Here is a 15,051-nt window from a genome sequence, read left to right as displayed (position 1 = left end):
AATAAAAACATTTCAATGAAAACTAGAAATATCGCCTCTAGAACTAACTAAAATTAAAAGACACCCAAAATGAAGTAACTTCTATCTTCATATGTTTGCACCACTTATGATATTCTAAGTTTCGTTTTCTGTGAAAATGTCAACTGATTGTTATTTCAATGTTATTTGTGTGACAGAAACATCAAGGTAGTTCAGCAATATTCTCTGGAGTGAAACTGTTCAAAAGGCAGCTGTGACTTTCAATGGGATTCACAGACAGACTGATCTGAGAAAAAACACGATGAGTGCTTCCGGGAATGCGAAAGAGCCGCCAGATTCATTGCAACTGGCGTTTGGTGAACTGGGGTGCGATCATGGATTGAAAGGAGTTCTAGATGAGTGTGAAACTAATGATTTGGAGGAGTTTTCAGAAGAGAATGACAGTGAGAGTACTATAAAAGTGAAGGTGAAGATAAGTCAGGTAAATGGAATTTGGTTCAAAAGAACATCGAAGAAAAGAAAGGTGAAAGCTAAACAAGATGAAGCGAAAAGATCGAGGGCTGATGTTAAAGTTGTGATCCGATTTCAAACCCCTTGTATACTAAACCCACTGAAAGTCAGTGAAGCCATTTATAGGCAAGTAGGTGAAGTTCGCTCCATCACAACGTTAAAAGATGGTAACCTGTTAGTTGTTTGTCAAGATAGAGATCAGAGAATGGGATTAATGAAGCTTAAAACTTTACTGGGGAAACACGTTAAAGCCCAAGACTGGGAAGAAAGAGGTAAAGTAATGGCGGTGATATCAGGTGTATCGACTGACTTGTTAGAGGACGATATTAAAAGCAATGTTAAAGGAGTTAAAATCAACAAAGTCAAGCGTTTGCCAGTAATTAGGAATGGAACTAAAGGACCAAGTTTGTCTGTCTTGTTAGTGTTGGATGAGGTTAAGATGCCTGAGCGGATCATGATTGAATATTTAAGTTATATGACGAGGCCTTACATCCCCCCACCAATTAGATACTTTAAATGTCAGCGATATGGACACATTTCTTCTGTGTGCAAGTCAAAACCTAGTGTGCTAGATGTGGAGGCGAACATGAATATGGTAAATGTGAGGAAGGAACAAAAATCAAGTGCTGTAACTGTGGAGGTGAACACAGTGCGGCCTATAAAGGGTGTGAGATGTATAAAAGAGCAATTCAAGTGCAAAGTGTTAAGGTGAAAGAGAGCGTTACTCATGCCGAAGCTATTAAAAAGGTTGACAAAGAAAACCAAGCAAAATCAAGGGTTAAAGGAAGTATGACTCCTGTAGTTTTACCCCCGAGTCAAACTCAAACGACTCTGAAATGCTGTAAAGTAACTGAAGAGACTTGAATTGTGGAGAAGAAAAATTTTCATTGCTTTTATGGTGGAAGTGGTTAATTGCTCAGCCCAAGTAGCAAGTAGAATTGACAGAATTAAAATAATTTAAAAAGCAGCGGAAAATTATCTAGAGATTCATGAATTGTCAGTTGATTCCATTCACAATATGGTATTAGGGGTATCTGATAGTCAAGCACCACGTGGCAGTTAATAATGACTTTATCTATTCTACAGTGGAATGCCAGGAGCTTAATTGCTAATGGTCAGGAACTAAAACACTTTATTGAGGAACAAGTTGTTAAACCAAACATTATCTGTATACAGGAAACCTGGTTAAAACCATCACTTGATTTAATAATATATATGGATACCTAGCAGTGCGTAAAGACAGGGATACTGCAGGAGGTGGAGTGGCCACATTTATTCAGCAGGGGATTAATTACAGAGCTTTAAATATAGATAAAGAGGTTGAAGCAGTTCTGGTTGAGATTTGGGTCGGTAAAACTAAGATTAAAATTATCAACTTTTATAACCCTGGTAAAAGAATCTTGAGAGAGATGCTAGATGGTATGTCTCATCTCATCTCATTATCTCTAGCCGCTTTATCCTGTTCTACAGGGTCGCAGGCAAGCTGGAGCCTATCCCAGCTGACTACGGGTGAAAGGCGGGGTACACCCTGGACAAGTCGCCAGGTCATCACAGGGCTGACACATAGACACAGACTACCATTCACACTCACATTCACACCTACGGTCAATTTAGAGTCACCAGTTAACCAAACCTGCATGTCTTTGGACTGTGGGGGAAACCGGAGCACCCGGAGGAAACCCACGCGGACATGGGGAGAACATGCAAACTCCACACAGAAAGGCCCTCGCCGGCCACGGGGCTCGAACCCGGACCTTCTTGCTGTGAGGCGACAGCGCTAACCACTACACCACCGTGCCACTCTGAGTTAAACTCAATCATTACAAATATATTATGTGAGTCAGCAGAAGAGGTTCTTGGCAAATCTTCTGGGATGAGGAAAAAGAGAATGGTACCTTGGTGGTCAGATGATTGTAAGGAAGCAATTAAAGCTAGAAATAAAGCTTTCAAAATTGTTCAATCAAACTATTCCTATACCAATTTAATGGAATACAAAAAAAAAAAACATCACATTCAAAGGTTAAAAGAATTATAAGAGAAGCTAAAAGGAAATATTGGCATGATTTCTGTTCTAAAATAGGGCGGAAATCAAAAGGGATGATATTTGGAGCGTGATTAAAAAGATGGGAGGCATTAGAAGGGAGTTTTCCTTACCTGTGATTAAAAACAATGATGTGGAGGCAGTAACTAATGAAGAGAAAACAGATGCTTGCGAAAAGTTTTGTTAAGGTTCATCATTCACAGAACTTAACTGATGATGAATTGTCTTGGAGAGTTAAAGTAATAGATGAGAATAGAGGATGACTGGAAAAGCAGGTAATAAGTGAGAGTGTACTTGATAAGGATTTTACATTATTTGAGCTTAGGAGAGTGTTAAATGGGGTTAGGAACACTTCACCAGGGAAAGATGGTATATGTTATAAAATGATTAATGAAGTCAATGACGTGGCTAAATATGTAATTTTAAGTCTTTTTAATAAGATTTGGGAGCAAGGTAGATTGCCTTTGTGTTGGAAACATTCTGTAGTGGTTCCGATTGGAAAACCAGGGAAGGATAAAACTGAAGTTAAAAGTTATAGGCCAATAGCATTAACATCTAATTTATGTAAGATTATGGAAAGAATGATCACTAGAAGGCTAGTATATGAAATTGAAAAAAAGAGGTCTTGTCTCCCCACACCAGAGCGGCTTCCGTAGTGGACGTACTACAGTGGACCCTATTGTATGTTTAGAAAATGAAATAAGGAAAGCACAAGTCAATAACGAATCAGTTTTAGCAACATTCTTTGATAGAGAGAAAGCGCATGATATGCTATGGAAGGCAGGGTTGTTAATTAAGCTGAATAGGATGGGTATTGGTGGCAAGATGTTTAACTGGATTAGAGACTTCCTCAAGGACAGAACAATAGAAGTAAGAGTTGGGGTTAACTTCTCTAACATCGATTCAATAGAAAATGGAACATCTCAAGGTAGTGTATGCAGTCCAGTACTGTTCAACATTCTGATTAATGATGTTTTTAATAAAATAGATGACATTAGAATCAGTAGAGCATTATATGCTGATGATGGAGCTTTGTGGATAAAAGGACGAAATATTGATATTAGAACTAAAATGCAAGATGCAATATTAGAGCTATCAGCAAGGTAGAAAAATGGGCATGTGAGTGGGGTTTTCATTTGTCTGTAGAAAAGACTCTAGTAACAATTTTATGTTCCCAGAACGTTCTGGGCACGTACGCCTTTGGTTGCCTATACGGTGCATATACGTTAGGTTTGGTTGCCACTTGGTTGCCATGGAAAGTTTTTCTGACGTTGCCCAAACGTTTCCTGTTGGTTACAACAACAACCTTCCCCTGCCCTTCCCCTAACCTTGCTGGTTGCATGTTTGGTTCCCTGAATGTTAGCCTAACGTCCCCCTGACGTTGTAGAATGTTATGTTTTGGTTAGATTTTGCTTTCAACTAATTAGCAACATCAACACAACTGCTAGCATATCTACATGAGAAAACTCAGTGATGAATGAACAGACAAATTTGGCAGGTCTTGAAAGTTTAATGAGAAAATATCAATAACAAATTTGAATAAAAAAAATGTTTGAAAATAAAAAATAAAATAGAAAAGTTTCTGAAAGTGTAACAGTGCATTCAATAAAACAATCATATATACAAAACAGAATAAAATAGAAAAGTTTCTGAAACGGTGCATTCAATAAAACACATTCAAAACAGAATAAAATAGAAATAACAGTTTTTTAAAGTGTAACTGTGCATTCAATAACAAACAAAATAGAATAAAAAAAAATCACTTCACAAAAAATAGAATAAAAATCACTGTTCACAATTCAATTGTCCATCCGTTGCTGCTGACCAGCTGATCTGAAAAGAAAAAGGAACAAAATGTTTAAAAACAAGAACAATGAGCACATGTCCACAAAAGCATGATAAACCACCCTACTACCAACCACGAAATTTCTGTGATTGCACCAAATTAGAGAGCAGAAGTATACCGTCTGTGTGGTGCAAATTTTAGAGTCTGCCCAAGGCATTCCTCCACTTCAGCTTCCGTATGGCCAGGAAATTTTTTGACACATGCAGCTAGAAGGCAAAATAAAGGAAAGTTACACATCAAAACCTAGTCAGTCAAGCATGGCATAAAAGTGATGTGATCAATATATAAACACTTACCCTTTATAATCTTGCACAGAATGAGGTCATCAAAGGACATTTTGGCCCGTCTGCCCCGCAAGCTGTACTGGGCGAGTACCTCATTATTTGCCGCTCGGCGTAGCATACGGTGAATGGCTGCCCCTAAACCTGCCCCTCCGACAGTTTCAAGAAAATGTTGCTGTAAAAAAAAAAATAATTATACAATGAAAATTACTGTAGCGAGCTTATACGATAGATAGATAGATAGATAGATAGATAGATAGATAGATAGATAGATAGATAGATAGATAAAAAAAATTACCATCTTGTTCCTCTTGTCTGGTTGTTCCAGACTCCTATCCAACTCCAGCAGCTCCATCACCATGCTGCATGGTTTAGCCAACACCACATCATCTTGCTGGAGTTGAGGCGTGTGTGTCGGGGCGTTGGTCTCCACCAATGACTCGATCTTGTCAAACCTAGCCTCGAGCCTCCGCATCAAGCGACTCATGTGGGCCTCTGTGACTATGGGGACAAATGTGATGGAAGTTGTAATTTATAATGTACTTTCCTGAGTGAGTGAACTAGTTAGTGTGTATAAAAGTACTTACTTCTCTCAAACATGGCTGCGATAGCCGAGACACCCTGTCCGTCATGAAGTGCCCGGCTGCTGGCTGAAGTTTTCAAAAAGAAAATATTAGTTTTCCTGTTCATGATTTTGTATTCCAACATCTGTAAATGGGAACTTGAAAGCAACTGTACCTTGAACAGAGTCAAAAGAGGTTTCCAGTGATTCTTGGAGGTGCCTGGCTGACTGAATTGGGTGTAGTGCCCGGCTGCTGGCTGAAGTTTTCAAAAAGAAAATGTTAGTTTTCCTGTTCATGACTTTGTATTCCAACATCTGTAAATGGGAACTTGAAAGCAACTGTACCTTGAACAGGGTCAACAGGACTTGGGCTAGGGTGGTGAGGACTGGCTCCAGTCCCAGCTGGTGTTGACCCTGAAAAGATGGTGCATATGGATGTTAAGTCATTTATTGGGGGGGGGGTCTTATACATGGTATTCGCAAAAGAAGAACCTATGATAATACATTAGAGATTTACAAATAAATTGAAAAACACTTACATTGTGGTGGTAGGGGCATTGGGTCCTGCTGACCTGAAAAGAGCACACAAACATCAGATCAGTCACGTAATATACACCGGTTATTCATCATGAATGTTAGCTCCAAGCTATGAATGATGATTTGGGAACTGTTAACTTACACACAGGGCTTCCAGCCACAGTCCGAGTCTTGGGTTGCTTCTTGGTTGCTGCTACCACTGGAGCAGAATCATCTGGAAGGAAAGACCATACAATGTGCAATGTAAATTTCTTGTAAATTACTTGAAAATGAACACTGAATTGAGTAACTAATGTTGTCATTAGTGAAGAGAGCTTACCATCAGAGGATTCGGAGACAAACCTCCTTGGGCACTTACGCTGCCTTATTGCAAAAGTGTTCACATCATCCTCTGTCTCAACACTTGAGGACTCCATCAATTGCAAACACTTCTGTTCAGCTTTGGCGTATGAATCTATGGAAAATGACTTTTAGTCAGTAGCACAAAAAAAAAAAAAAAGTGCTGCCATAGAGAGAACAATTCAGTATATTCTATGTAGTGCATAGCAGCGATAGCTCACCTGTTTCGTACCAGGTTTTCTTAACGGGATGTTTGGCCCAAGTTGTATTTGGTGCTCGGCACTTCACAACATGCAATCGCACATTGTGTGTCGTCCAGTAGCAGACCATGCCATGCTAAAAAAAAATATATATATATATATATATATATATATATATATATATATATATATATATATATATATATATATATATAAAAATAAATTTTATATATATATATATATATATATATATATATATATATATATATATATATATATATAGAGAGAGAGAGAGAGAGAGAGAGAGAGAGAGAGAGAGAGAGAGAGCGCGATTTGCTGGGGGGGATGGTGGGGATCATCCCCCCCTCTGGTTTTTATCTCTGCTGAAAAAAATCCTCGGGGACAACCCCGTCAATAAAACAAACAAACCAAAAAAAAAAGTTGACATGACAGGCATGTTGTGACACAGTTTTCTATGGTCTACATTGCACTCACTTTCAAAATGACCTGAAGTGGCAGCTTTGACGTTCATGAACGTCTAGGGTTGCCAACCTTCCCGTATTGGGCGGGACATCCCATTTTTTGGGGTAATTTTAATTTGTCCCGTCAGGTACAGATCCTGCCCCTCACTCCAATGCTGTGGTGTAAATCGCGTAATTGCCGTGAGAAGCGCTATTACCGCGAGTCGCGGTCATCTGCGATTTAAAACCATTCACTGTTGCCATATCCTGAATTTTTAAGCTATACTGACAAAATAGGCATCAAATTAAACTAGAGCAGATGGTGCAGCCAGTGGATACAGCCTAACTGTTCGATAAGGATAGCAGATAGCTTAAAAAAAAAAAAAAACTTCCGAAACAGGATAGACCTCAGCCTATAGTAGGGGAGCTTTTCTGCCTCACTCCTGCCTTTGTGATGTCTTTCTCTCTTCTTCTTCTGCTATGAAGCATTGCAGAAGGTTCTTAGGGTTTTCAAATGGACAATTAAGCAAATATCAGGGTTTTACAGCTACAGCAAATACTTTTTCAGTTTGACATTGCCTTCATAAATATGGCCTGATGAATTATTTGGCCAAAGTTTAAAATAGAAAAATGAGACAATAATATTAGAATTGTTTGTTATTTTGCATTAAGTTACTTAAAAATATCCATTAATTGGTCTATTAATTTTTAAAAGCTCTATTTTAGAAATGAATTTGTAGTGGCCTACATTTGAAACCCTCACCTAAAGGCGAATCGGTACTGTAACTATTTTGGGGCGCTGGGGTGCGTGTACAGGGCCTGTACCGGTACTTGTCCGCACCCGGAACAAAGTGTCCCTCATTTGGATATGAGAAAGTTGGCAACCCTACGAACATCCCCAGCAAATAGATATATTGTAGATAATCAGAGTGTGAACGTGGATTTAGCGCCATGAATCACATCCTGACTGATGAGCGCAACAGAATGAATGTATCCACACTGACAGCCTTCTTTTCCTCGCTGTCAATGGGCCAGACGTGCGTTCCTTCCCTGCTGAGAAATTCGCAGAAATGTGGATTAAAGAAGGGCGAAACGCGGCGGATAGCGCACCGACGGGAAAGCAGAAAAGGCCACATGAACTGCGCCATCAGAGCAAACTGTTCATTTAGTATTCATGTATTTTAGTGATTTTCGAGTCACTGTCCATTTAATCCGGAGGGAGAGAAACATCACAGCAACGCGACAAGCAATGCGAACTTTGTTGTGTTAGTGTTCGTGTATTTAGTCAGAGAGATAGGAAGATGAATTTACTATCTCTGGTTTAGTGTTCGTTTTCATTTAGTGTTATTCATTTGATATCATCGGATGTTATTGAGCTGTTAGCCTATTGTTACCTTAATTTTGTGACGTTTCATGATTAAAAAAAAAAAAATCCCCCCTTCTGGTTTTTTGACAAATCGCACCCTATATATATTTTTTATTATATATATATATATATATATATATATATAAATAAATAAGCATATATATATTTGCTATCAAAAGTATATAGGCATATATGTAAGCATACATATTTGCTATGTATCGACAAAAAAAAAAAAAAAAAAAAGACTCGTACCTCAGAAGTGTGTCCAAGCCATGAAGATGGCACAACCTCAATAGCATTGTCTGTGAACTCATCTGTGAAAACAAAGGCATCATTAGCAACTTTCCTTGACCACAAACGTTTGAGACATATTTGCAAAACAGACGGAATTCTCCTTTAAGGTATAACCACAACCAGAAAGAAATCACAAATTACCTTTTCCAAAGTAGAGTACTTGAACAGAAGCAGGCTTCAGTACTTCCAACAGAGACGTTTGCTTCCAAATCCAAGTTCCGGGCAGTGACTTTACTACACGCACCTACGTCCTCTTATCCATCTGTCCAGCCAATGAGGAGTGTTCGTTTTGCGTCACATGCCGTTGCGTCAGGCAACCTGACCAATCAACAACTTACAGTGGCTAGGTCTCGTTTCTTCCTGTAGACCCCATGGGAACAAATCCAATGGATAAGGGAATCTGAACTATAAAATAAGTTACTTATTTTATAGTTCAGATTCCCTTATCCATTGGATTTAATACATGATGATTATTAACTTTTATGACAACCCTTCACACCAACAAAGTGTTGTTTTTCAACAGACAGTAAAAGTTACGTTACGTTTTCTGTGCAACCTCTGAACTACAGTGCTTGTCTCGTGCTATATTCTAAACTCTAAGCAGTGTGGTTTGAGTGAGCTAGGCTAACAGAGTACTGCAGTAAATGTGTTGCTGATCTTTGCAGCCTACAAAAGTAGGCCATCACATGAGGTTTTATCCACCAACATACTATATTTCGTCAAATAATACATGGGGAAATCCGTACTGCTGTTATGCCGCTGTTCTGAGGCACAAATACACAGACATTTTAACAGAGAACACCGTCACCTACACGACATGTATATCGATATGGGGTAATCATGCGTAACCTCGGCGCTATGGCGTTAGCCATGCTAAGGTATGCTACATAGCATTATATCAGCGTGCTAAATCACAACAAAGGTGAAAGAATTATGTACAAGTTCTTTGTCAGATGGGAGACTGGAAAAGACGTGTTTTAGAGATACCAACAACGATTCACTTCGTATAATGTGACCGGAGATGGTTGCACGCATAGCAGCTAACTGCTAGGTGAATACTATTCACATTTATACAGAATAAAATAACACATTACCTGATCGCACGTACTGTAAATCCAGATAACGTACACTGGCGCTGGTAGTTCTAAATCCAACAAGGAGACTCGGTGAAATTTTCAAATAGCTAAATAAAAGGGCTATCGTAGCATCCATTAAGTCCGCCATTTTGTTATTTGCCTTAGAGCTGTTTGAAAGCACAGAGAATTCTGGGTAATGTGCAGGATGATGATGCATCGAAGCTACCTAGCTGGACTTTTATTTTTAGAAAATAAGAGGAGAAGAGAAGTGGATTTTTGTATTGCAGCAGATTTTGTTAGTGGTACAGGGTGGATTTGGTTGTTGTTAGGACAAAGTACAAATAAGTTGATCAATGGAGCTGGGTGTGAGTGAGTTGGGGCAACAATAGTACCAGAAGTATGTGCATGAGAAAATGTAGTTGGGGCAACAATAGGGATAATGTACCAGAAGTATGTGCATGAGAAAATGTAGGCATTATTGTAATGCAGCATGTTTTGAGGGCGAAATGTGTGACCACAACTTAAAGGTCAAACTTTTGTTGCTGCTCTGCCATATTATCAGGAGCCAATTTGCACCACACAAGACTGTGCACCAAGTCACAACGACCCATTGCCAAACCATGTTCACCCTCTTCATATGATATATGCTGCAGCCTGCTCATTACAGATCACTTGAATTCCACAAAAAACATCACCACTTACAATCCAAACAAATTTAGCCTATAAGTTTATTTCTGCAAATCAGCCACACTCTGCCCACATTGCACTAACTAGAAAAACATTTAACCTGTCCATTTTTGCTTTCACCATTCCCTTCTTGCCCAGTAAAATATCTTTTACATTTAACACTCAAAATGCTTCCTTTCCTTCGTTCTTAATGGGGTCTCCTGGAATTGAATTGGAGTCGCCTGAAATAACCAATAGAAGGAAAATACTGAAAATAAAAAATGTTCAACTAATTATGTTATATATTACAAATAAAATGCTATATATCAGCTTTGAAAAGAAAACATCCACATAACTGAAGGCTAGGCTGCTGATCAAAATATAGAATATGTGACACTGTGCAATCTCTATAAAATCTAAAAAATGTGTATGGGGTCAAAATTGGTGATGTAAAAATGGGGTCCCAGGCCAAAAAAGGTTGGCAACCACTGCTTTAGGCAGTCAAAACACATTACTCAGGAATGTACATGGGTTTGTCGCCTATTTTTGTGAAAATTTCCTTGCAATATATCTCACAACTCAACATAGACTAGCCTATTTATCTGGCCTAGTATGCACACATTTCTGTTGACCATATGGTGTTTTCAATGTGTGAGGGTTGGATTCCAAACCAAAATGGCACGACATAACAATGCATAACAAAAGGAAAGTTATATGTGACAGTTTACTATGGCAAAAAAAAAATAGGCTACAAGTACAAAAGAGGTTGAAATAAAAGATTAAAAGATAATTTAGCCAGCATCAGGAAAAGCAGATAGTATAGTTCTCAGAACAACAAAAAAACAACCAAACATAACGTTGTGTGGAGGTTATAGTGTAACCAAATGATAACGTTTCAGTTGGTTAGTTACCTCAACGTTTCGGGGACGTTTGGCTTCGTTAGGTTTATGCATAACCATGAGGAAACGTTCTCTAAATGTTAGTTGTTGGTTACGTTCTAACAAACCTTTAGAGAACCATAGGCTAACGGTACATTAACGTTCTGTGTTATTTGTTTTTCAAAGAAAAGAGTAAGTCCCACACTAGAGCTTAAGTTGTATAACCAGTCCTTAGAGCAAGTTAATATTGTTAGGTACTTGGGAGTTTGGTTTGATGTCAAGTTAACATTGAAGGAACATATTCAGAAAATAACTGAGAAATGCAAAAAGGGCATTAATGTTTTGAAATGTTTATCAGGGTACAACTGGAGAGACTCAGGGATGTCCCTTAAAATAATTTATATTGCACTGATGAAATCAGTTTCAGATTATGGCTGTATTGTGTATCTTTCAGCATCTAAGACATTGCTTAATGAACTCAATAGAATGCAGGCTAAAAGTCTCAGGACATGTTGTGGTGCATTTAGAACTTCTTCCATACCAGCGTTGCAAGTAGAATCAGGAGAAATGCCCTTAAGCCTCAGACATCTTAAGTTGAGTATGGCTTACTGGATTAATTTAAATGGACATGAGGCATCACACCCTACTAAAAAAAGTTCTCAGTGAGTGTTGGGAGTATGGCAGATCCCAGATTTGTAGCTTTGGATGGGATGGTAACAAATTAGCAAGTCAATTGGGAATAGATGATATCATTTGTAGTAAGACTGTGGCCCTGGTAACAACTCCACCTTGGTTGTTTTGCTCCCCTACGGTGATCATGGAAACCAAAGAGATAGCTAAATCTGGAGGAGTGGATCAGAACATAGAGCAATATTTAGGAAGTAGGTACTATAATACAACACAGGTTTATACAGATGCATCTAAAGATTCAGAGGGTAAAACAGGTATTGCAGTTTATATCCCTGATTACAAAATCTCTATTAAAAAGAGAACATCAGATCATCTGTCTATATTTGCAGCTGAAATGACAGCCATTATTATTGCATTACAGTGGATAGAAGAAACTAGGCCCCCTAAAGCAGTTATTTGTTCTGATTCTGTCATCTCTCACATCCGTTCAAAGTGGAGAATCGTCATGCCGACAGGACTTATTGAATGAAATTAATAATATCTTATTTGCAATCAGTCAACAGGGAATATCAATCCAGTTTGTATGGGTTCCAGCCCATAAAGGAGTTGGTGGCAATGAGGAAGCAGACAAGCTGGCAAAAGAGGCAACCAAAGAAGAGGAGGTTCAGTTAAGTATTCCACTCAGTAGATCAGAAGTTAAAGTGCATATTCTGGACCAATTTAGGTTTTTTTTTTTTTAATATGAAAGTATGTCCCTTTACACACTCATCCAGAAGGGTAATTTTGCACAAGGCCATCTGTCTACAGCAGAAAAAAATAAAATAACAAAACGCATCTGGAAAAATCCCAAGGGAGTCTGGAGCCAGAGTCGTGAGGTCACCTGCAGAAGCGCCGGCAGGATGTGAGAGCTTGCCCGGTTTCAGTGCACAGCCTGTGTAGACCAAGCGCTCCCATTTCTCTCTCATTATCCGGTCTTTTGGAAAACGATGAGTACTAATCCCATCAAGATTGGTGTTGCTACACCCTCCTACGATACATCTGTTAACCATTTTAATAATTACACAATAACGTTGAAGAAATTTGCAGAAAACCACCAGGTCATCTTCTCAGAAACAAACCAGTGCTGATGTAGGATTCAGAGGGAGGCGTCCCGCAGATGACGTCACGAAAATCAATGTTTCCTGGGAAATTCAAATGCCAAGTTTTTTCAGAGGCAGACCAATTCACCTCAAACGGCTTGATTTCAACTGAATTTTTCTGGTATTGTGCAAGGTAAAAAAAAAAAAATTTTTTAAATGCAGAATGTTACAGACATTTGACCAAAGTTTAATATAAAATAGGAGAATTACATTGATCTTGCTCCTGAATTTACCTGTGATATGCACATTAAGGTACTCATTAAACAAAGTTAACATATGGCAAGCTGAATGGGATAAGGAGAAGAAAGGTAGACACTTGTATAATATACAAAAAGATCTCAAGTAGCAAACCGAGTTACCCAAACAGACAGGAGGAGGTTTGGTTTACAAGACTGAGAATAGGCCATACTGGATTAAATAACAGCTTATACGTTGCAAACAAACATCCATCTGGAAAAAGTGAACTTTGTGGAGTGAGAGAGGATGTAGATCATGTTCTTTCAAGGTGCTTAAAATTCTACAAAGAGAAAAACTGAAGAGGGAAGTGAACGCAGTCAAGAAAGCCTTTTCTTTAGACACCTTATTAGGTGAGCCGAGATCAGAAAACATCACTTGTGCTATGATAACATTTATCAAAGTGACAAAATTAGCAAATAGGATTTAGTTTGTTGTTTTGCGTTGTTTTTCCTTTTTATTCAATTTTTTCTTTGAAATGACATCCATTTGATTGCACCTCAGTCCAGTAGATGGCGGTAATACACTTTGCTTGTAAACTGCCATAAAACCTGACAGAAGAAGAAGACTGATCTGAGAGCAGTGCGCATCATCACTGTTCCCTTTTATTTCTCAGTAAGTTTAGAGGGGGGAGACATGCACAGTGCACATCTGGATTCATGGGAGTTATTTGTTCAGGTTTACTTCTTTAAGGTGCTGTGTGTACATTCAAAACCACACCCAATTCCACCGGATTAAAGGAACCATCAGTGAACATTGGGATTGAACTTCATCAATCTAGTGAATGTTCACATTAACGCCAAGTTTTGACCAAAATCTCTGCAGAGATTTGAACTTTCCAGAATCAGGATCATTCATCCCAAAGAAGTTCTCAGAAATGGATCACAAATCCACTCACATTCAGAAAGATAAAGATTTTTTTTAACCTGTAGATCATTAAATGTTATGAAATATGATATCCAGTTACAGAGCTTTAACACAGTCACGTGAGCACTTTAGCTGTAAAATGCTGGAAGAAGGTTGTTAGCTGTTTAAAGCAAACTGACATCTCACATTTCTTTACATATTACTGTTTGACTGGAAATAAAAATTTACTTCACAGAGAATGACAGTCAGAGAACCAATTAAATCCACTGAACAGAAATTAGAGTAGAAATAGAATTTGTATAAAATGACTTGGAAAAGAAGAATGATGTCCAGTTCTCACCTGTTTTTCATTTCTTTCTGCTTTAGCTGCAACGGTATCATGGCCTCTGTGCTGATCCATTGTACACAAATAACAGATGAAGCTTTGGTCAGTACGACAGAAGATCTCGATCAGTTTGTCGTGTTCAGAGCAGATCTTCTCTTGGAGCTCTGCACAGGCTTCAACTAACTTGTGCTTCTTAAAGGCAGGAGACTGATAGTGAGGTTTAAGATGAGCTTCACAATAGGAGGCCTGACACACCAGACAGGACTTGACAGCTTTGTATTTTCTCCCAGTGCAGGAATCACACTCCACATCTCCAGGTCCAGCGTAACAGTGAGCAGGAGAAGCAGCTTGGAGTTCAGTCTTCTTCAGTTTCTCCACCACTTCAGCCAGCATGTTGTTCCTGCACAGAACAGGCCTTGGGGTGAAAGTCACTCTGCACTGTGGGCAGCTGTAGACGCCCTTCACATCCTCCTGATCCCAGCAGCCATTAATACACACCTTACAGTAACTGTGTCCACAGGGAATAGCTACAGGATCCATCAGGAGATCCAGACACACTGGACAGCTGAACTGATCCACTGAAACACCAACCTCTGCCATTTTCCTGTACTGAGAGAGACTCTGAACTTTCTGCTGAGTTTCGTTTTCTCTGAAATGAACTTCCTGTTTGTGTTCTGTGTGGCAGAGAGAGAGAGACGCTTTTTTGTAATGTGTCAGTAGGGGCCTGGCTATGTTAGCAAATTGCTATTCAGTGTGAAGAGATTTGAAAGTGTGTGTGTGTGTGTGTGTGTGTGTGTGTATTTCCTACAGGGCGTATAGA

General features: G+C 38.9%; 2 protein-coding genes across 3 annotated transcripts in view; both read right to left on the bottom strand.

The window, feature by feature from the left end:
- The window catches only part of LOC132901257 (uncharacterized), a 91,825-nt gene extending 76,994 nt beyond the window's left edge, over positions 1-14,831 (bottom strand). The window contains exon 1 of the mRNA XM_060943577.1: positions 14,247-14,831. Within this exon, the coding sequence (XP_060799560.1) occupies positions 14,247-14,831 (585 nt within the window). The remainder of the gene's footprint in view (positions 1-14,246) is intronic.
- Positions 4,126-10,463, bottom strand: LOC132864397 (uncharacterized). 2 transcript variants are annotated; one of them, XM_060897821.1, is made up of 14 exons: positions 9,511-10,463; positions 8,558-8,776; positions 8,375-8,436; positions 6,317-6,431; positions 6,076-6,210; positions 5,899-5,970; positions 5,759-5,791; positions 5,565-5,633; positions 5,396-5,476; positions 5,245-5,307; positions 4,956-5,158; positions 4,673-4,832; positions 4,495-4,582; positions 4,126-4,363 (listed from the first exon to the last, which is right to left on the bottom strand). In XM_060897821.1, the coding sequence occupies exons 4-14, from the start codon at positions 6,423-6,425 to the stop codon at positions 4,330-4,332; spliced, it is 1,047 nt and encodes a 348-aa protein (XP_060753804.1). In that variant the 5' UTR covers positions 6,426-6,431; positions 8,375-8,436; positions 8,558-8,776; positions 9,511-10,463; the 3' UTR covers positions 4,126-4,329. The 2 variants fall into 2 exon arrangements, with proteins under 2 accessions (XP_060753804.1, XP_060753803.1); XM_060897820.1 differs by having other exon boundaries at positions 8,375-8,776.
- Positions 14,832-15,051: the final 220 nt, after the last annotated feature.

The sequence above is a fragment of the Neoarius graeffei genome, chromosome 17, assembly GCF_027579695.1.
Source record: "Neoarius graeffei isolate fNeoGra1 chromosome 17, fNeoGra1.pri, whole genome shotgun sequence".
In the NCBI taxonomy this organism is placed as follows: domain Eukaryota; kingdom Metazoa; phylum Chordata; class Actinopteri; order Siluriformes; family Ariidae; genus Neoarius; species Neoarius graeffei.
This window is presented reverse-complemented; position numbering and strand designations above follow the sequence as displayed.